The sequence below is a fragment of the Hippocampus guttulatus genome, chromosome 8 (assembly GCF_054856545.1).
Source record: "Hippocampus guttulatus isolate MCC_2025c chromosome 8, RoL_Hgut_1.0, whole genome shotgun sequence".
NCBI lineage: Eukaryota > Metazoa > Chordata > Actinopteri > Syngnathiformes > Syngnathidae > Hippocampus > Hippocampus guttulatus.
In genome coordinates this window covers 8,624,117-8,646,973 of record NC_141268.1, presented here as the reverse complement: position 1 = coordinate 8,646,973, position 22,857 = coordinate 8,624,117, and the positions used below count along the sequence as shown (strand labels likewise).

The 22,857-nt window shown below is 44.1% G+C and overlaps 1 protein-coding gene across 1 annotated transcript; it reads right to left on the bottom strand.

The window, feature by feature from the left end:
* Positions 1–1,042: 1,042 nt before the first annotated feature.
* Positions 1,043–22,043, bottom strand: epha2a (eph receptor A2 a). Its single transcript, XM_086117537.1, has 17 exons — positions 21,830–22,043; positions 19,602–19,669; positions 16,175–16,811; positions 9,679–9,834; positions 9,259–9,591; positions 7,950–8,077; positions 7,664–7,841; positions 6,378–6,480; positions 6,049–6,098; positions 5,838–5,963; positions 5,571–5,756; positions 5,432–5,493; positions 4,808–5,017; positions 4,253–4,402; positions 3,941–4,134; positions 2,649–2,804; positions 1,043–1,767 (listed from the first exon to the last, which is right to left on the bottom strand). Exons 1-17 carry the CDS (start codon positions 22,041–22,043, stop codon positions 1,659–1,661), a joined length of 3,060 nt encoding a protein of 1,019 aa, XP_085973663.1. The 3' UTR covers positions 1,043–1,658.
* Positions 22,044–22,857: the final 814 nt, after the last annotated feature.

Below are 22,857 nucleotides of genomic sequence, written 5' to 3'. Positions count from 1 at the left end.
AAAAAAAAAAATCACATGTACCCCATTTTAGCAGTTCCTTGACAGCATGAGAATGTAAACGGGGACAATGAGACCTGCTTGACAGGGGTGAACACCAAAGGAAATGTAGCCACGCTGACGGAATACTCTTGTGTGTAGCTGTGACATTCTACTTGGCCCTGGCAAACGCACTCTGTTTCTCAGTTTGTTCCAAAACTCCAGTCTTGTATTTTATTTTATTTTTTTAAGGTCTATTCTGATATTTGGCAAAACAAAATTCTAATAACCAATTAAATGGATTATAATTTTTTTTTAAGTGTTCCTTAATTCACTGTAATATCCATTGCAGATTCATGTTGGTTATTTACATCATGTCACCTGAGGGATCATGGGTCAAACATATTTCGAGTGGGTTTCCAATCTTTAATAAGATTAGGGGCTCTGACATGGTGAAATCCCCACTCAAATCTCGATAATTTCTCACTGAAAAATGTGCCGCCCACACATTTTTTTCTCTCGATCACCTCGCTTGACCTCCATTCTCAAAAATGAGGAAATTTAGGAGATTTCCCAGGTGGATTAAGTATTGAATGTGGATTTAGGTGAAAGTTCTTCCGACAAGTCACTTCAGTCAAGGAGTTAATTGGAGGCAATTAACTGTTTCTCCGGCGTGTAGAATTAAACAAGTAAATATTTGTTTGTCTATTTCTGAAAATGGGTGTGGTAGGGAAGCTATTGGACAGCGTTGAATTAGCAGTGGTGTGCACATGCCATTCATTGGCAGTCTAGTCTCTTGACTGACTGCTAAAATCAACTGTACAACCCCTCCCTTCAAAAAAAATTTAAGCCACTGTAACAGGATGGGGTTTGAATATTTAATTTCTCTGATTCTTTGCGGCAGTACGGAATAATAATGGCCCTGTCACATTGACATTATTGGCCTTGCATACGCAAGTTTCCCTAATGTTGTGGCAGATGAGAATTTGTTAGAATACGGTCACTGTTTTAATATTTAGCAACATTTCCATCGTCATAGAACCACAAATGAAACAAACCAGAACCATAAAGGTAACTCTTGATTTTATTTACACTCCAAAATCAATTGCCCGACATTACATGCTCAAAATTACAATTCTTCCTGGTCTAACAATGCCATAAATAGAACATAAAATAAATATTAAATAAACATTTACAGCTGTATTAAGACATGTAAACAAATAAGATGATTTGAGTAAGACGTAAGATGGAGCACAAACTACACAAAGTCCAATAACGTGTGATCCTTTACCCTGAGCGGAACAATCTTTGCAAATAGTTTGATTACAGAACATACAAAAATATATGTTTTGATCCTGAAAACTTATTTAAAAAAAAGAAAAGATGCCCTTAATCACAAAGAGCCTTATTCAGATCGACACAAGTCCTAAGCGCTCTTGTTTCTCTTCTGGTTTCTTTGAGTTTGCTCACAACAAGCTTATGTTCAACATGGCTATCAAGTTAAGAAGTATTGTTTTTCGAGTCTTATTCCTGTTAGGGTGGCCCCCAGGGTCCAGTTCAGTCTTGCCACCCTTTTTTTTACAGCGAGGGGGTCTACCCCTGCACTTTCAGTCCTCGTCGTCCACAAGGTTTAATGTGGCCTGGTCGCTTCTAGTGCACGTGGAAATGCGGTGTTGCTTCAGTCACACTGCGAACACGCTGAGGGAGCTGCATTCGTCTTTCAGTCCTAGGATGCTGTAGGCTATCCTCTTCATGTGGCCTGGCAAGCGGACTCCAATGTTCCTGATGTCCCTGGGAGGAGGGTAAGTAGACTGTTACAAACTGTACAGAGTGTGGTTTCAAAACTAGGCAGTGCACAGGATGTAAAGGGGGGGGGGGTCCAAGGAGCTCCTTATATTCCTGACATCCACCAAACAAAACTATACCATGTTTACCACAAATGCCATAGGAATTCAAGTATGGCCTATTTTTGAGAATGAAATAGATTTTTTTTAAGTTGAAAACTTCACCAAAAAGACATTTTGGTGAGTTAAAAAGTTATAATGTTGTGCTAGTCATTTTTGAAAGGAAAAAAGTTGGAATGTTATGGGAATAAAGTATTTTTTTCAAGAAACACAAAGTAATCATGTTGGGATAAAAAGTCAATCCTATGAGAAAGTTATAAATTAATTTAACCGGGGATTTATTTTAACAAATGAATTTCAACAATGCAGTTTTACTCTCACAATATTATGCCTTTCATTCGAGAAACTGCAGCATATTAAAATGAAACTTGAACAAGGGAAGAAAGTGAAATATTAATAAATGCAAAGATATTCTGGAAAGGACACTTTTATTCTTGAGTAAATATAAAATCTGATTACACCCTCTTTTTCTTGGGGGGTGGGGGGGGGGTTGGATTTTATTCCTGTATTAACTCTCTTCTTGGGGGAAAAAAAAGGTAATTTATCTATGTCTGTTTCACTGGCTGTCGGTCCCCAAGCACTTTTTAAAATGATACACCATAATTATTTCAAATGCTACAGCCAGCGGAGCCAATTTAATAACCACCAATGCAAGGCTAACGTGAGCAGGAGTGGTCCTGGCAAGTCTTGTGAGCTCGGTGGATTGTCTTGGCGAAGAAATGGCCCGATACCAAATGCCAGGTGCACCTGTGTCCCGTTTGTACTTACTCATGCCTCAGGGCGAGCACATCTTCCATTGTGGAGACCCCTGCCCGGGCAAAGCTTTCGTTGTACTGGCTCATTTTGATAGACTCCAACCACTCGGGAACCGACCGGAACATGGTGCCGTCGCAGCCGCTGGTGCTGGGCAAGCGGATGGACACGCTGGAAGAGGACAGTCAACATGCACTTGGGTCACTCGCCGTGCATCTTCACCATTTCATTTGATTCACTCGGGTGGCAATCCAAAGCATAGAAGACTATATTCGGGGGGGGGGGGGGGGGGTGCCGTTAGTGAGCTCTAAGGGAAGTTGCATGGTGACCACTGTAATATAGGGTCAGGCAAAATAATCTGGCACATTTGTAGGTTAAATAAATATATATATTTTTTGAAAAGTATATACAACACCCATTGTTTTCTTAGTAGACATGATCCAGTACCAGCTCGAAACACGATCTTGTTATGGGTTACCAACTTCAGAGCTACTTGATCTGCATTGAAACGAAAATCAACTGGCCGACCTCGCACCGCCAGAACTCCAGAAAATGTGGCAAACGTTTGACCCATTTGAATGATTTCATTTTTAATACATAATAAAACAGAATGGCATTATATGTACTTTTCGAAAATAAAAACACTTTTTTGTTTCTTTACTTTATTTGCCTTTTATTTAACCTAAAAATGTCATTTTGCCTGACGCTGTACATCTATTTTCACCATTTGTAAAATTCTGTGAGTTTTCTCGCATATTGTGGCCCCAAAAGTATAACAACAATTAACACTGTGAATAATAAAACATATAACATTTGTAGCAGTTGAAGTCTGTAATATGCTCATATTTAGTCATGCTGTATAACTTTCCCACGCCCGCAGTGTAGCTTTGCATCCTTCTAACAATCATCACCTAGAATTGGAATACTCCCTGGTGAAGACGCACAAACTTTGGAATGCGCCACGCTGAGAATCGGTTTAGGAGAAACGAAAGTTATGATATCACACTTTGTGTCTCGGTACTGCCCTTCTGATGGTATAAAAATGATGTGAATCTCTTCCTGCTTCGCACTCGTGACGCACAGCCAATGTCTGTAATTCGCGGGTGACAGGAATATTCTGTTATTAAAAGCTTCGAAGGAACTGTTCATCGGATCCAGCCTATATTTGGATTACTAACATTCTCCTCGTCCGAAATTCAACGAACACACGGAGAAAAGAAGGGCGCTTTCCCCCAACACAGTGTAGTGTCGTGTACCACAAACGTCAGTCTGCTGCCGTTTTTTTTTCTCTTTTCCCCTCTACATACCGTGGATCAAAGTCTGCGATGGTGCTCAAAGACTCCGGACTCTGGAGCAGCTTGTCCAGCATGTTGACAATGTCGGTGAAGCAGGGTCTTTTGGAGCGGTCGTGCAGCCAACACTGGAGCATGAGCTGGTAGATGGCCGAGGGGCAGTCCATGGGAGCGGGCAGCCTGAAGGCCTCGTTGATGGCTTTCATGACCTGCCCAAAAAGAGCCGCAGTTTAGCATTCACAAATTGGCTGCGCGTGTGCTGTTTTAACAGGAGCGGTGGAGCCCCCCCCCCTGATTAAATTAAACAATCATTCACCCCAGCGTTACCTCATGGTTGCTCATGTCCCAGTAGGGCCGCTCGCCAAATGCCATCACTTCCCACATGACGATGCCAAAGCTCCACACGTCGCTGGCTGAAGTGAACTTCCTGTAGGCGATGGCTTCGGGGGCTGTCCAGCGGATGGGGATTTTACCTCCCTGTCAAGACACAAACAACATTGAGTCATACGGAGGGAGAGGACAATCCAGATGCTGAAAATCCTCTTGAAGGAGAAGTCAAGTCAAACAAAATTCTTTCCGATAGGAGGCTTGCGAACATCACATGACCAAACCCAAACCCACAAAACTGGTGAGCTGTGATGGTCATGAACCGAACCCTTTGGCACTGTGATGTCATTTTCAGTTGACAGAAAATGGCAGAATGAGGCAAAATGGCTGCTCCTTGAGATGGCTCCCCCACCACCAATTCAATGTCAATGAGATAAAGTTTTGGAGCTTTTTGTTTGTTTGTTTTAACCTCCCAGGGGGAGCTACTGAGTAAGCTTTGGGGATGTTGTGCTGGGGAGCCTAAAAAGACAACAACCAAGAGTTGACTAGACTTACTCTGGTTGTGTACGTCCCCTCTGCATCGTCCTCCAGGACACGCGACAGGCCGAAGTCGGACACCTTGCACTCCAAGTCGCTGTTGACGAGGACGTTCCTGGCTGCCAGGTCCCGGTGCACGTAGTTCATGTCTGAGAGGTACTTCATGCCGGCGGCAATTCCGCGCAGCATTCCCGCAAGCTGGTAGGTGGGAATCTCACCGTCGCGGTCCTGTGTGAACGGTAAACAAGTGAGTGAAAAAGAATCTTGACACATTCGAGACCCCCGTGCAATCTAATGAGACGTTGTCCTGAATGTCATTCCAGGGGATCCTCAATTTACGACGGAATTTGGATCATCGGTGCAACCCGGGTTTGTACGTCAGTCAGAACGTGCCGTCGTTTTTCAGTGACCTATCACAGTCGTAAATCTCATAATTGTCATAAATCTTGACTGAATAACACTTGTAGGCCGTGGATATAAAACAATCAAATAAAAAGTACGTTTGGCGGTAACCGAGCAATGACATTTTTTTGTTTACTCCCCTGCAAGCTAATTTATTGTGGTTATCTCGAGATGTCGGGGCCGTCATAAACTGAGGACCGACAATAGTATGGTCAAATCCATTTGGCATCTCGTTGGTACCTTGAGATAGATGTCAAGGGCTCCGTTCTCCATGTACTCCGTTACGATCATGGCGTGCTTGACTGCAAGAGAAAAAAAGTGAGAGATTTATGACATGGTCTTTTTTTTTTTTTTTTAAATTCCGCTGTTTTAGGCTCACATTTGGTGACGACGCCCTCCAAGCGGATGATGTTAGGGTGCGAGAACTGGCCCATGATGCTGGCCTCGCTCAGGAAGTCTTGCCTCTGCTTCTCAGAGTAGCCCGGCTTGAGGGTCTTGATGGCCACGGTCACCTCCCCTCGAGCGGGGGACTTCATGGCACCTCGGAACACTTCGCCGAACTCTCCTGGTTGACGGGTAAAACACGCGGTCACACTTTGAACTTGGAGCCGCTGTGGAATGGGAGGTGGGCGGTCTTCACACTCACCCACGCCAATGACTTTTTGCTTGCTGATGGCATTCGGGTCGATTTCCGTGACAAACTTCTGGATGGCGATGTTGGGGTCCTCGTACATGTGTGGATCCACGTAAGTCTTGATCGGCTTCAGCTGATCTGAGGGGAAAAGAAATGATCCAGAGTTTTAGACCGTGTAACTGTCTTTTAAAATTACAAATGGATGTTCGAATTGAGCGTCTACCTGAAAAGTAAGGATCCTCGGGGCCTCCCCGACGATGAGCTCGCAGTCTCCTGAGTGGGAGGAAGAAAAAAGAATAATTACACAGGTAGTGCATACAGACAGGAATGTTATAGACTGCCATTTGGTTGGAGAAGATCCCTCTAAACCTTCATACCAGTAGACAGAAATCCCCATTTTTCACAGGTTTAACGCTGAAAAAAAATACCATAAAAACCGAAACTCCACCAACACCCCAACCCTTCAAAATAAAAGAAAAAAAAAAAAGAGTCATGCCATCGTTCGAGCCTGAAATGATGCTCCCACACTCTTTAAATGCATTCTAGACCAACCTTTTACGTAGCAGCAGGACAGCCACAACCACGAGCAGAACAACCGCGACTCCAGCGACCGCTCCCATCACCATGGTAGAGGGGCTTTGGATCTGAGATTCCGCTGTTGAGAGAGAAAAAAAAAAAAAGAAATTCAATAAAACGAAGTAAACCCATCTTGACCGGTTGCCAACCAATTCGCAGGGCACATACTGTTTACTGGAGACAAGCAAACATTCACAGTGATGGATAATTCAGAGCAGGGGCCACTCCGGTCCTCGAGGGACCCCACTCCTGCATGTTTTAGATCAGGGTGCCCAATCATTTTTTGACCGAAGATCGACTTTTCAAGCAGCCAGTCTCCCCCGATTGACGCATTACCGCACATGCACGCGTACACGTACGCACGCTCATGTGCGTGCACCAGAAAAATAAAGTAGATACAAGAGTTGGTGAGAAGCAAACCACTGCCTTCCTTCGTAGAGGCCGGACGCGGAGCTATGGGACACACTTTAACTGCATGAACTATCACCACTGTAGCTCACGTGTTTTAAAATGCTTCTCCTGGTGCTCCAGATTCCCATTCTTTGCCGGTTCCATCGGCGAATTGCAGATGAAACAAACTTTGAATGAGAGTAATAGTAATAAAAAAAAAACCAACCACCAAAAAAAAAATCATATACTGTATTGCAACAGCTCTGATCGCAAGTTGCAATCGCAGACTGCTGACCTCGAACAACTTCCGGTGATGCAGATCACGTGTCATCGTAGGTTAAAGGTGACCAGTGTTTTTATTTTATTTTTTGGACGTTTTTTTTTTTCATGAAAGGGAAGCCGATGCGTAGGGTGCAAGTCTACACTAACACAAAAATATCTAATATTAATAAGCACACAGACGTACAAATCCCCCCCCCCCCCCATACAACTCGCGATCGTCTTGGGACCAATCCGCGGGCTAGCGGGCGATCGCGATCGACTGGTTGGGCTCTGCTGTTTTCAATCCTCCCGCCTCCAACACACCTGACTCAAATGATCAGGATTGTTATCAGGCTTCTGCAGAGCTGATCATTTGAACCAGGTGTGTTGGAGGCGGGAAATATCTAAAACGTGCGGGATAGGGGCCCTCGAAGACTGGAGGTGGTGACCCCAGATTTAGAGTCTTCACTGAATGTGTGTTTTTGGAACGTGTGAGGAAACCGGACTAGCTGGAGAAAAACCGACGCAAGCACAGAGGGAGTAACCAAACATATCCCAGAGCTATTTCGAATGACAGAGACTTGATTTGAGGCGTGAGAGCCGTGTGTTACCTAGTGGGGAAGTATGGAACTCGTACTCCGCGCTGTAGCTTCCAGGGTTCCCTTCAGAACTGAGCGCCTGCACCCGGAACAGGTACGCCGTGTCTGGCGTGAGGTCATTAACGTGCACGGAGTTCTTGTCCAGGATCAGGACCGTGTAGGTGGTTACGTCACGCTCCCCGTCACCGTCCTTCAAAAGAACAAAAGGTCGAAAGGTGCATTAGGGTCAGGATCGGTTTCCCGGGAAAACGTGGAGGAGCCCCAATGATGGAATCTGGTAAAAAGCACTCCGTCTTACTTTTCTGCGGTACATGAGCTCATAGCGATGACTGATGTGCGCCGGAGGTCGGCGAGACAGAGCCCAGGACAGGGTCAGGCTGGTGGGGCTGTGATCATCCAGATGAATCAACGTCACCTTTGGGGGATCTGCCCGAATGGTCGGCGAGAGGAACGGAACAAAAACAACAGTAAGTGACGCATCGCAGTCGTGGGCCTTCTTGGAATGAGACTTTTTGGGATTCAGTGGGTGGCCTGAATTTCCCTTGTGGGGAAAGCTAACTGTTTGCAAATATGTTAAAAACACTGTCTTAAGGTTTGAGGGCGAGTGACATGTTGAAGGCGAAAGCATTTCTACATTAAAATCGGCCCAAAATTATTCGTACCCTGGGCACATTTCTTTTATTGTTTATTATTACTTCTTGACTATCTTAATCGGAAAGGACGCACGGCAGTGGCAAACAATATTTGCTCTTTCATTTTTCCAATTCCGTGTCTAGAATTATTCAAACACGCATATCCAATGTTCTAAACGTATAGTTGATTAGAAACCGCGAGAGCAAATAAAACAAACAAAAAAAAAACGTATGATTTTTGTCTGCTATTCCCGAAACACCTCGGATTGGCTGACAAGTTTCAGACTAAATGTCAGGAGGCGAAATAGCACAAAAGGAACATTATTCACGAGACGAGTCGTGTGTGCAGCAGAATAGGTCACGGACATTTGTCATCCATTGCTTTTGAGTGGGTATCATGTTTTCGAACAAATATTTACCGTAAGAGTGACTGAACAACAGCATTAGAATTGGTTAGCGAGAGACGACGATGCTTTCCGACTTGCGTAAAAATGTTTGCATTGTTGTCACATGAACAGCATTCCATCGTAAACCGAGGACTCCCCGTCGTGCGGTGTGTCTGGTTATTTTTATTTTTAACCCTGGAGAACCCAAGAACCTTTTTGTTCTTTGGAAAATGATGAATTATCCATTAAATGACTGCAATATGTTCACTGAACACCAAAATATGTTTTGTTTTTTCAAATATTCAATGCTTTATATGACGCTTTGGGATTTAAGGGTAGCATTTGAGTAGCAGAATTTATAGGGGCCAAATTTGACCCCGTGGGTTCTCCAGGGTTTTAAAATGAACTCTTTCTGAGTATTACGGCACCGTCAGCAAAGCTGAACGCAACCACACTTTGAAAAGGTCAGACCTTTTCAAAATCTGGACACAAAAATGTTGCAATTGTTCAACCTTAACAATAATGAGATCAAGATAAAGCTAAAAGCGGAAACAGGATGGAATCGAGCTAAAAATAAGCCTTAGCTCACCAGTATAGTCCAGAGCGGTGGTGATGCTGGTGGTGGGCCTCGCGGCGCCATACTGGGACACCCCGCTGTGCGCTTCCACCGTAAACGTGTAGTTGAGATGCGAGTCCAGGTCGCAGACTATGACCTCGGTGTCCTGCAGGTCGGCGGGGCCGGGCTCGAAGCGGACCTTCTCGCTGCAGGGAGAGCACGAGGCCCTGTCGCACTGCTCGCACAGCACGCTGTAGGTGAGGTCGGCGCGGCCCCCCGTCACTAGCGGCGAACTCCAGGACAGCTGCAGCCGGCCGTCAGTAGACAGCGTGGTGGCGATCAGGTCACGCGGAGCGCTGGGTGGCGCTATTAGGGGAAATCCGAGAAGTTAACCCAAACATCCCGAGTATGCTCAACTGTGTTACAGTATCAGTCAGCGGAAGGAAGTCTTACCGGAACAAGGCGACGTGGGCGGGTCCGACGGCGAGCGGAAGAAACCGTCCTCGCACTCGCAGCTGGTGGCGCCGGCCGCAGAGGGCTTGGTGTTGTCGGGACACACCCGACACAGCTCAGTGCTCACGGATGGCTTGAAGTAGCCCGGCTTGCATTCTGTGTCAAAACACAAAAAAGGATTTTTGGTGAGGTGCACACAAAAAGGTCCTGGATGCCGTCTCATTTTCCAACAGTGGCTTCCCTTTTGAAATTGCACATGATGTCCTATCCTTTATCCACTAAGCGGGGTACTCGCATATCAAAATTGGGGCTGAATTTGCATATTGATCCCGCTTTACGCTTAAAGTTACCGATCTGATTAAAAAATGGAAATGATGTATTAATCCCGTTCAACATTTCTGTCCATTCAGTTTCTATACGGTGCTCATTCTATTCAGTCACAGAGCTGGAGTGTATCCCAGCCGACTTGGGGTGAAAGACAGACTACACCTTGGGCCGGTTGCCAGCCAACCACGGGGCACGCATAACGCTGGACAACCAATCTGGCACTGAGTGGCACCCACGCCGCCTGCACAGAAATCAGGCCAACGGACACCGCTGGTGTGTGGCGCGCCTTGTTGCTCATCTCAAGTAGACCACACACCGTAAAAGGAGTAAGCACGCACAGCGAGTCTTACCTTGTCATGTACACACATTGAAAAAAATCTATTCAGGTTTTAGTCATCCGTACGTACGCCTCTACTCACTTCAGTTGACAATGACGTGCATTTAAGGGAGGGGGAAAAACCAGAAGGAATGACGCAACAAAAGGAAAACAATGAGGCAGTGTGCGTAATGTCGGGCCTTTCTGCCGAACAGGAAGCTTTTGTTGCGAGTAACCTGTAATCACTGAGCTTTTGTATGGTGAGGAATGAAAAGGCATTTCCCTCCGCAATGTGCCCCCACTTGCCTTCTCCACCTGAAGGCCTCGTCTCAGGTCACGCGTTGACGACTTGGCCCGGATGACACCCGAGCATTCAATCTATCAAGTTATGCGATCTGCTTTCCTAACTGTGAACTCTCCATTCAGGCCCTGTGGCGGATCCTCGCTCGGTTTACGACATACAACTTTCGAGGTTCCACACAATGGACTAGTTTGTTCAGCAGTGCGAGTGTATATTATAACGCGTCACAAGAAGACACACTCAGTTACTGCCGTAATGAACACGTTTTTTTTTTCATTTGATTACACCCTGAATAGGGACATAGCCCGTAATGAAAAAAAAACAACCTCTGTCAACATAGTTCCTTTGTAACAAGACCTTCGTTGTCATCATTACTGCAATTATGACTTTACTACTGCATTAGTGTCGGTTAGTGATACATTACAGAGCCATTTGATTTACAGTATGTACAAATGCGGGTGATGTCCTCGTGCATTCAAACTATCCCAGACATCACCTTCCCCTCTAATCAAAGTGTTTTTGCCAAAGGAAATGGCACATCTGACACCGGTGGCATGCCGTGATGAACATCTTAGCAAAAGCGATAAGCGAGCGGCTTTTCCAGGGCACGGGAGGTTAATGAAAGCGCGGATGGAACAAAAGTGGTCGTCATGAGGACTGCACGGACGGTGTAAGACTGATGTTTCCTCTCTTTCCTCTTCCCTTCCATTCGTTGCAAATTATGACAGGCAAGGGTGAAGAGTTAAATGAGGAGGGATGTAGAGGAAAGAAGAAGAGGAAACACTGTCGGAGCCGCTTTCCAGTTTTCATGGAAACACAACAACAGCACCTGCACACTTTGTATTTACAGGCCGTCTATCTGCTTGTTGCACCCGGCAGCAATTCTTCTTTCATGAGAGGAGCCTGGACTGAAGATGAGGTTGCGTTTCTTCATTCCCAACTTGACTGTTGATTGTTGACTACACGACATAACTACTGTATACGATATGGACAAAGTACTTTCGGATGAAAGCAAGCTTTCAACGGGCAAGGAAATCCCTCCATCATACAACACGTGTTCGAATCTTTTTGGACTTGCACGATATGCCGAGCCATGTTCTGGGTCTTTATTTAGAACGAAAACCACTCTATAGATAGAGGTACGTTTCCAGGCCCAGAATACTGAACACTACAAATTGGGATTACGTTACTGCCATTAAAACAGTACTTTGTCATCAACCTGTGCCCGACTCATTTTCATCACAGGCCACATTGTAGTGAAGTTTCCCCCAGGGGGGAAATTGTGACTCTTAAAACATATCCTGTAAATGTTTCATCACCTCCTTAAATTACTTTGTATACACGACTGCCCCAGCATTTCCTTCATATGATTCTACTTATAACAATAAACTGAGCTTAAAATCAGAAGTCATGGACGAGTAAGCTCAATATGAACATGGTTCAATTCAATGTACTGTACAGTGTGTTAAAAAGGGATTTGGTTTAAAAAAAATTGTTTTGATATTTGTTCAAAAGGAAAGAAAATTGCAATTCTTGTCCAGACTTTGATGAAAATGAAAAGAACAAATCCATTTAGCCCTGCCTCACACTGAATTTTTGGCCAGTTACATGCCGCTTCTCCCACCCCGCCTCCAAGTGGAGACAAGTAAGAATGTCATTGTGGAGGATTCAAGCATCGACCTGCAGCACTTCGTTTCATTAAATGGCCTCTCATGGTGTATCGTTGGAGAGCATGATACCATGTGATCGACGTTGCGCATCCACTGTAGTTTGGCCATCCTCGAAGGGGGGAGCCCTTCAATTTGTGGTCCCTCCCTCCCCTTCCATGCCTCAATTGGGTTTTCTTGAGTTTTTCCATGCCCTCTTGGGGGATTTTGACCGTGGGATGTCATTGCTTTTTGTGAACTGTGGGCTTGTGGAACCCTTTGAGACTCTTTTGTGATGAAGGTTTATAGAAAGAAACTTGACTTGACTTTAGCGGGCCACAAAAAAGACGCGGTGGATTGCATGCCCTTGGGCTTTGCGATCGACACGGGCCCTGTAATTGTCCAAAAATAATATTCATCTGCACCATTCCAACAACTTGATATTACGGTATCGTTGTTGACCATTCCACCGCGGCAATCAGCACTGGATTGTACCATTTTGCAAAAAGGCGGCTCAAGTATCACCATGGTGAAGGATAAGAAGCAGGTTGAGTTGAGCAGGAGGATGAATAGAAGGCCTTAAAAGGGGAGGAAGGGATGCGGACTGGAGCACCAAACAGAAGTTCTCTCTGGGGAGTCACTCAGCGGGAGTGGGGGGGGGGGGGGGGGCTGGGGGTCTCTTCGCATGAGAAAAGGAGACCAGCCCATTTTAATCTAGAGCCTGAGTGCTAGGACTTCTGTCACGGCGCAAAGAAACTCTCGGCTCTATTCATCTATTGTCTGGCAGGACTGGATGGAGTGGTGCCGTAAATACGTTGCATTAGTCATTGCAGCTTGTAAAATGGCGATAAGTGTGCAACGCTGCGAATGCACACACACACACACCAAGTTGCGTTTGGACAATCTACTCACGCCGATTGAGTGAATTCAATCGTATGGTCACTTGTTGATGGAACTTGTGCCTCTAATTGCCCCACACTCCCTTTGGACGATGGCGCACACATGAAAAGGACTTGCGTTTTCCGCACCGGTGCATCTGTTAATTGAATCTGGGCTTTTGCTGCCATTGTTCTAATGAGTGGGAACACGGATTAGTCGGCTCGTTGCGTGTGTTAACTGCCGGATGAAAGGACCCGAGGGGAGGTAAAGCAGGGCCACCTAACAGCTGTCCTGTTGCTCCACTCATCCTCTTGACTAAATTACACTCCACACCTAACTAAGCAGCCACGGAAACCAACCTCCCCTTCATGTGCCAACTGTTGGTCGGCTGCGAGACAACCTGCTTATTTGTGTCAGTCGGCATTCCTTCTCAGCCCGCTTCCTTTTCCCACAACAGATGCGCTCTTCATTGCGAGACACATGCGGGACCGTAAGTCTTCCAGAATATCACTTTCTCTGACACCTAAAGCCCGGAATGAAGTCGCCGCATTAGCGTGGAACAAAACGCCAGCAGTGTTGCTTCTGTCCCCATCAGAGTTGAGGGAAAAAAAAAAAAAAAGTTTTTAATGGTATTTCATAAAAATGGGAATCTAATTTTCATACCTTATGATGAATAAACGCGTTTCAATCAATTTCATTTCATGTTTGAAAAAGGACTTCTTGTCCAGTTATTCAGATACAGACCAGCACAATTTATAATACAGTACAGGGAATGCGTTGATAAATTCCTTGCAGAGTAACAACTCCTCACAAATACTTTTTGGGCTATATCAACCCAAGCAATGCAAAGTATTTGTAATGGGTATTATCAAGTGGAATGGTTTATGGTTAATTTGACTGCCTCCAAACCACATCACACTGTTATTAAAATGGGTGATTCAAGAATTCCACATAAAGGTTGCTTCATCCTAGAGGACTGTATAATATTGTCATTGTTAGATGAGTGCCCCTTTTTTAATCAGGATTTAGCATGTTTACTTCTTTGAATTGGAAGCAACCACAAATCCATCTTCCATCGACCTCGCCCTTATTACCTGGTCAAAACCCATGTTTGGGTGAGAGAAGCAGGGAACACGCATGGCCTGGTCGCTCGTCAATTCCAGGACAACCAACAATTCAGACTCACATTCACGCCAATCGAAATTTTTGAGTCTTCCATTCCATGAACTTAAATTGAATGTTTTGAGAATGTGGGAGGAGGCCAGGGTTGGTTTAAAATCCAACAACCTTGTTCCTAATGTACAATATCAGGGCTAACTCCCGGCTATGAAATCATTCTGATCCCTCATAAATATTTCCTGTCTTCCTCTCTAGCTATTCATGCACAACGTCTGTTTCCGGAGCTCAGAGTCTGTCAGCAGTCGGGGCAAGAAACATTCCTCTGCCTTGGCCTCCACCCTCATCCTGCCCTGAGAGTGAGTGGAAGCGTCCCTGCTTTGAAGCGCCGACCCGTCACCGCTATGAATGATCTGTTCACATGGAAGGAATGGAGACGCTGCCAGTCAAGGTGACTGGAAAACAGCAGGAGTCATAAACCGCAGCCCTGACTAAGAGAGGCGTGCCGGGGCCCCATCCCTGTAATCTGCGGTTACGGTTGCCCGGGCGACAGGCAGAAACAAAATACTGGCGGAAGGGGGACAGAAGACGTTTCAGGTAGGCGCCCAAGACAAATTCACACGGGCCTTCCTTTAGTCAATCAGTGCAGCAGGTGACGCCAGGGTGAAAGAATTCCTTTCAGAAATCCCCGCACCACCCCGTGCCCTTCCTCCCTCCTTCCTGTGCTCGCCACACTTCCTCCACACACACACACACACACACACACACACACACACACCACACCCCAGCATGCCAAAGAAAGACCGTTTTTCACAGTGTATACAGTAGGCACGCCGCAACTATGTCTTTTTAGTCTCACACACCTGTTTGTTTTTGTTTTTTTCATTGAATTGCTGCTCTTCCCTCAGGGGATGACATTGCCCAACATTTCTGCAGACATAGTACGTCTGGTTCACATCAACTTCCAACCTCGTAAGTTTACAAATCGAATCTGAAAATTCCCTTCAATGCCTTGTAAAGGGTCAAGGGGCTGCCATTTGTATAGCGCTTTTCTACCTCGGGTACTCAAAGCGCTTCACAGCGTTACCTCATTCACCTACTGATGGTGCAGCATTAGGAGAAACTGAGGGTTCAGTATCTTGCTCAAGGCCACTTGGACATGCTCGCAATGGCTGGAGATCCAACAACCTACCGCTGGGTTGGGCAACAAGCACTCTACCACAGAGCCAAGTTCTACATTCTCATCTTTGTACTAAAACAAAAGATGACATGAGACTATAATTAACATGAAGAATACATTTGTACCAGTGCAAATGCATTTTTTTCAAACAATCACCAAGGGGCGATTAAGATGATGACTTCCTATTTTTCTCCACATAACGCAGGTGCAAAACCAAAAAAAACAAAAAAATCCACTTTTGAGAGGCGTTCTGCTTCTTTTCCCAGCTTCAAGCAGCTCTTTCATCACCACAGAGGACTTGGAGCATTGTTGTTCTTTTCCCGTATAAGTACAACGTGCTAAAAGTAGACCTCTTTTGTGGCGCGATGCAGCATACGTCTCCCTCGACCACATCAAGACTTGGCTTAACTTTTTACGAGATCTGACGGCAAGATGGCCGAAGGAATGTGACAATCCGGAAATGAGAAAATATTATAATCCATAACTGCCTCCAATCTAAATAAAGAACAAAAGGGTTTAGGCATCCACCCTTTTCTATGGTTAATTTGCCCGAGCATGACTTCCTTGAAGGCATTTGGAGGCTTTGAGTGTAAGACTTCCCAAAACAAACCAGACGAGTTACTGAACATTTCTTTCCACCCGCTGCCAATGCGGCGGCATCTGTGATGCCTTTTGATTCTACTTTGAGTCTTGTACGTCATGAATATGTGGCGCGCCATCGGCCCCCCTACCTTGGCACAAGTCCCCGACGGGTTCGTAGCCGGCGAAACACTCGCACGGGACCCCGGGAACCACCCACTCGCCCTCTGCGGTGCAGTAGATGCGTGGGGTGGACTGACTCATGGCGTTCTCCACGCAGGCGCCCTCCACCGCCCGCAGACCGTCGGCCACCGTTTCCGGGAAGGCTGCCAGGCTCTGCACGGTGGACGGGCACGTCTTGTAGTACACGCGCACCGAGAGGATCCCCATGCAGGCGCCCATGTCCTGGAAGGCCAGGTAGAAGCCCTTCCGGGACAGCGGGCCCACCGTCTTCGTCTCGGTGTTGACCAGGAGAACTTGGTCTCGTGTCACTTCATCCGGAGCGATGGTGGCCACTTTGCGGAACTGACCCTTGCGGAAGTTGGTGCCCACATCGGCGTCCGTCTCGTAAATGAAGAAGTTAAAGGTCTCCTTGCAGGAAACGGAGGCGCCGCCAAAGCTGTTGCAGTCACGCACGGTAAAGCGGATCTCCACGGAAACCCGTGTGGCGCCCGGACGCCGCTGGATGAATGTCGTGCGCAACCAGTTGTCCTGGTCCACGGCGTCTACGTTGCACACGCTGTAGGTGTAGAAGAGCGAGCCGTTCACCACCGTTTGGACGATCTCCCACTGGAGGACCAAAAAAATAAAAACATGAACTTTGAGGCTGTGTTTCATCGAGTTGCAGAGGGGGCAAAATACTCAAACTAATGAACAGATACTTGCATGAAAAAAAAAAAAAAAGCAAAAGTAGACGTACCGAATCAAACATCTGAAGTAAAAGAGTAAAACTCTGAACAATACTTAAGCACAAAAGCAATATATTGAATACAAAAAGAAACATTCCTTTGAAATGACTGCACCTAATTTGCTGACAAAACAATGTGTTCTAACGCACCCAAAAATGCCAAATTAGCCCACGATAATAAAAAAAAAAAAAAAGAACAAATACACCTTTACCGGTTTGTCTTTGTTCAGAATGACAAAAGGAGTGGCGTGTAAATATACCTCGGACATAAAAAGTCTCCACACACCCATCTAATTGACAGGTTTTTGCGACATATTAAAAAAAATGAAACCAAGGTAAATCGTTTCAAAACCTTACTTTCCCACCATTAGGGACCTACAACATGTCACTTTTCAATGAAACAGAGTTTCAACCTTTTGCCCATTTTCCCCCAAAGGTCATAGATCAAATTAATGGTGGAAAAAGTTTTGAAACAATTCCTCTTGGTCTTATATTTTTGACCTCACAAACCTCCTGGCATTTGAACAAGGCTGTGTCGACTTCTTGTAAATCCACTCAGTACTCTACTGCAGCCAAGTATGTGTACAGTACTTTGTTACTTCCCATCACTGGAGATGTGACCCTACCTTTTTGGTGTACTAAGAAGCAAATAAAGCACAGTTGGTGAGTTTGAGCTTCTTTTCCACACGTTAGCATTATTGGCCCAGACATGTGTCGACGTGTGTGGTTTTCCAGTAACACACGAGGGGGCCTGTGTGTGTGTGTGTGTGTGTGTGTGTGTGTGTGTTTGAGACTGTGACGCACACACAAATCCAACAAATACTACTGTGGAATACCAACTAACATTTGGGGCAGTTATTGCGCTTTATAGTCACTGCCGCATTGCAATTAAAGAGTTTGGAGAGACGGAGAAGCGGTGACGAGTCGCGAGAGTCAAAGTCATTTTTCAGCACTCGCATTCCTGGCAGTAGTACTGTGCTTCATGGGGTGTCAGTTTATCTGTTATTGGCAGTTAAATAAGGGTAAATTTAAAAGTGGATCAAACAAGGGACTGTTACTCATAGACAGGGTCCTGACACACAACTTTGAATCGGTATTCTCCCACACCCACTTCATTGGCTACCTTAGACAAGTTGGAAGGAATTATGAACAGCTCTGCTAGAAAGTGATGAAAATGCCAGCGAAAGCCCAATAGAGCATATGACATTTATTTGGGTTTAATAAGAATCGCTTCAAATGGTGGCAGGTTTGGTTCGGTTTGAACACGGCAACATGCCAGTTACAAAAGAGTCTCTGCAACCTTCATAATCTCAGTTGAGGGTTTTTATAAAATAATATGAATACATTTTATTTATAAGCGCCTTTTAAAACACTCAAGGACACTTTACAATCAAGAACAAAACAATAAAACAACAGATAAAACTATAAGTAATAAAAGAAGAGATGAATTTAAATGGAGTATGCACTTACACACTCAAAGATTTTTTCTCGAACGAGTTGTACAAATTCCAGGACACAACACAGAAACGATTTATCTGTAACTCAGATTTGTTTATACTGAACGGAAAAAAAACTGGCATTTGACCAGGGGTGTGTAGACTTTCTACATCCACTGTTCAAGACCCGAACATGAAACCACTTCACAACATTATGGGCGAAGGTGATAGGAACAAAGTACACAGAGATAAAAACAAACTTCCGACAGGCAAGGGAATCCCAGGACCATAAAACACATGTTGGAATCTTTTCGGACTTACAACCCCAGCCTGAAAACCACTCGACTATAGATAGGCGGATGTTTCCGGGCCTGGTATAACTAACAATGACGCAAAGCTGCTGTTATACGTCTCGGCGGGACACATTAGCTGGATTGGTTCAAGTGACACAATTCCGGTCGGTGTTTTGCTCTCGGGTGGCACAATCGGAATGTGCGTCATGGCATATTGGATATCATTCAGACCGGAACAAGACCAAATGTGAATCAAAAGCCACCATGTATTGGATCGCTTGCAATGCGAATGCAGTAAGCACACAGATTGGATCTACCATGGCAAAGCCAGTTTGACATGATCACGATGCATCGATCATTGGCGTCACGTATACATACGTGCACGTCTGCCCAAACACAAAGCTCAAATACACACACTGACAAAAATCCGCTATCAATCTAAACTACAGATAAAGTGTTGATAAATATGGTCTATATATTCCACAGTGGATGTGGCCATGGCATTTAAACACAGTGAGCTAAATGGACAGTGTAGGGGGGGGGGGGGGGCTCCCCTCATTTAAATCAATAGGGGGAAAAAAATCAGCACAGGACAGATAAACGCTATGTCAAATGTGATATTTGTATTATCCATGTAGTATAGTTTGCTTCCTGATGTCACTGCCCGGTGTTAATTGACGTGTAGTTTGGATTACGGAATTGTGCATGCAGGTTGTTTATTTGTCTTCCGTCATACTGGATGTGTGTCACTTGAAATGTATGTGTGTTAAAAAAAAACATACCGACATCAGAAAAATCACCCAGATGCCAACAATGATCAATGACACGTATAGCACAGGCCGAGAGGCCCTATTAAACCATCTTTAAACTGTAAATACATCAGAGAAGAGAAAGTCTTTGACCCAGAGGTTTTTAAAATGCTGCTCGGGGTATAAATACTCACCCCGTTCTCATATGGCAGCGTCAGCCAGCCCAGCTCTCCTCCTGAAGACCTCATGTCCAGCAATACTTCTGTAGACACACGCAGAAACGAGTTATAAACAGCTTATTAATCCATCCACACCGACATGAAAAATACTACTGTGGAGGACCAACTTACATTTGTGGCATTGAAATTAAAGAGTTTTAAGAGACGGAGAAGAAGTGACGAGTCATGGGATTTCGGAATCCTTTCGAGCGCTCGCATGCTGGCAGTACTAACGCACTTCATCACTTTATGAGTAATGAATAACGGGCTATTAAAGATGAGATAAAAAAAAAGAGGAAATATAATTATGACTGGGGGTCCTCCGTTTCTGACGGAACCCGTCATTTTAAGGTTGCGAATGGCGTGTGGCATAATAATATGTGGTTATACAGCACAAGAAGCCATGCTCAATAACGGATTGTTTTAGAATTATGGACCATAAGTGCTTTTCATATTCATATTCGCTGTATTTATGACTGTATGAGAGTGCTGGCAAAGTTTAGTTATCCATTGTTAAGCCCTGTAGTGGCTAGGATAAATATGTTTGTGAGATGGCTCTCATAATTGCCTGTTTTTCACAGCTCTCCGGTTTTCATGTTGGTTCCAAATTGATTTCCAAATTAATTGCTCATTGTTTTTGAACATCGAATCGCATAGGTACCTTTTTTCATTTAAAATGTTCCAAATTCTCAGAATCAACAGTAAGCGTAAATCTATACGCTACATATTTCCGTAGTCATCCATGAGAGCGAATTTATCTTTGTTTTAAATCATGTTCAAATTTGCTTTTACTTTGAAAAACAAAGAAACATTTTTGCATATTTTACGACACATTACAGACATGTTACTAAACCATTAACTGAATAATAATATTTTTGGTTTGTGCATTTTCTCCACTGCCATTTTGAAACAGTGTCCTGTTTTTGAATAAACACATCTGTTTTATTTGATTCATTGACATAATAATCAACAGATTAATTGATTTTTAATATAATCGTTAGTTGCAGCCTTAAAATATACTCAAATGTATCCGTTTATTTGCTGGTAAATCTTTGATTTAAAAAGTAAATGACTTGTAGGTCTTTATTCCAGTAGTATGACAATTTGACTTGAAATATACAGGAGGGTTTTGGGGGAGGCGAGGTGAAAACAACAACCTCATTCTTGTAATATGACAACTTTCATCTAAAAAAATAAAATAAAATAAAAAAAGAGTTTTCTGAAAAAGTTTCATTTAGTTTTCCTATTGTCACTTTGAGGACACCGTTGTGCTTCACAGTTGCTTGCCATTGACCCAAGACAGCTTTCTGGCTTTCATGCGACACGCTACAGAAGGTGTCTGGGGGTGGGTGGGAGCGGGGGGGGGGGGGGGGGGGTGAACTCCGTCTTATATATAGGGGTCCTCTGTTTAAAACTATCTTGGGTTTAAGAATGCAATTACCCATATTTAAGACTAAGCAATATTTAAAATAATAATGATAATATCAATTAGTCATTTGGGACACATAATTGGTCTCCAAAAGCATGTTTTTTAAAAAAAGCATGCGGTTACGTGCTTCAGCTATGAGACTGGTAAATGTAAAGATATTGTCGCTTGTATTTTTTTTCTCTTAGTTGTTTATGTTTATTGTTTGTGCCTCTGGAAGTACAACAAAGTCCAACGCACGTGCTGCGTTCAGGGAACCATCAGCTTTTATGGGGAGTTCAGGGGGCACACATGCCAGCCCCATTGACAGTCTAATCAAGCATGTCGGTGTGATTCAACACACCATTAAGCGTGAAGAAACTTCTCTAATCGTGTCTGAGAAAGGCGTGGGTACACCGCATACAGTGGGCAGTTTGAAGTGAAACTACAGTAGGAGTGAAACATGTCGGGGCATCGTGCACAGGTGCTCCCACGCCCCGAGGCTCACTGACGCCACTCACAAACTATTCCCATGTTAAAACGTCTGGATTTTAGTCCCAATTTGTCTTCATCAAGAACTGTTTCGCTGTACATAACGTTTAAAAGGAGTCGGAGAGAGTTACTTCTTTGTTAAAAGGAAAGTAGATACAAAGACAGTTTTTTTTTCTTGAGAAGTTAGTACGATAGTTGATTAAAACGAGAAAACGTCACACCGGACGCTGACATTCCGACGTCCTGACTCACGTGTCAGGCTAAAAATCAAGTTATATTTTTATTTTTGCAAGCAAAAGTCACTCACCTTCTCTCGACTGGAGGCTGACGAACATGGCGTTGACGAATAAAAACACAAATAAGTGAAGGCGCCGGTGCTCCATGCTTTCCGAAGTAAAGTGGATCCTTTCGACTCTTTCCCACTCCACCTCCGACGAGCCTCCGAACGACCGACTGACTGGAGCGCAAGCCACCAAGCCAAGACAGCCCATTGAGAAACAGGTGGCATCAGGGGACGTCATTCATACCGCCTCCATGCGTCCCATGGAATGCGGAAGTTTTCCAAATATGGACATTGAAGGGCGGGGCTATACCAGGCTCACGAGGAAGCCCGGTGGCCATTCATTACCGACTGTCACTCATCTTCGCCTCTTTATTATTCACATAAGACATCACGGAATTCAACTAAGGAATATTCAAGTCATACAGTAAAAAAGAGAGAAAACAGGGCACCATGAGATTGAAGACATAATTTTACACGAAAAAAAGTGGGATATTTTGGAGGGAGTTGTCTACTTTCAAGAAAAAAGTTGTGTATTTTCTAGAGTACAGTCAAAATATTACGGGAATATCGTTGTGTATTTTCTAGTTATTTATCAAGATTTAAAACAAAGCTGTGTTTCCCTTGTGGATGAATAAAGGATGTAGCCTTTCTTTAGTTAAGTCGTAATCTCGTGAGATACAAATTTTTTCGATAGTAAAGTTGAAAATTAAAGTTATGATTATAGTATATCGACAAAGTCATCTCTTTTTTAATTAAAAAGTCATATATTTTCAATATTCAGTATTATATTTGAGAAAAAGTAATATGTTCAAAATTAAAGAACATACTGTATATGTTTTATTTTTCTCTTGATAGAACGGTGTGTATGTTTTAATTAAAGTTGTAATTTGAAAAGAATAAAGTAATGAATTTTGGGGGAAAAGTATAGATTTAAATGAAATATTTTTGAGAAATTATTTTCAAGATTGAATTTGTTATTTTAAAGAAAAGTTGTATATTTTCCTGATAAAAAGTAAAACTAGCATACATGAATAAAGATGTTTAATTTCCAG

Coding starts and splice junctions, on each gene's coding strand:
- epha2a (XM_086117537.1), bottom strand. CDS start 22,043: ATGACGTCCCCTGATGCCACCTGTTTCTCAATGGGCTGTCTTGGCTTG. Junction 19,670..21,829: donor CAGCCTCCAGTCGAGAGAAG/GTGAGTGACTTT, acceptor GTGTGTCTACAG/AAGTATTGCTGGACATGAGG. Junction 4,135..4,252: donor GGGACATGAGCAACCATGAG/GTAACGCTGGGG, acceptor CTTTTTGGGCAG/GTCATGAAAGCCATCAACGA.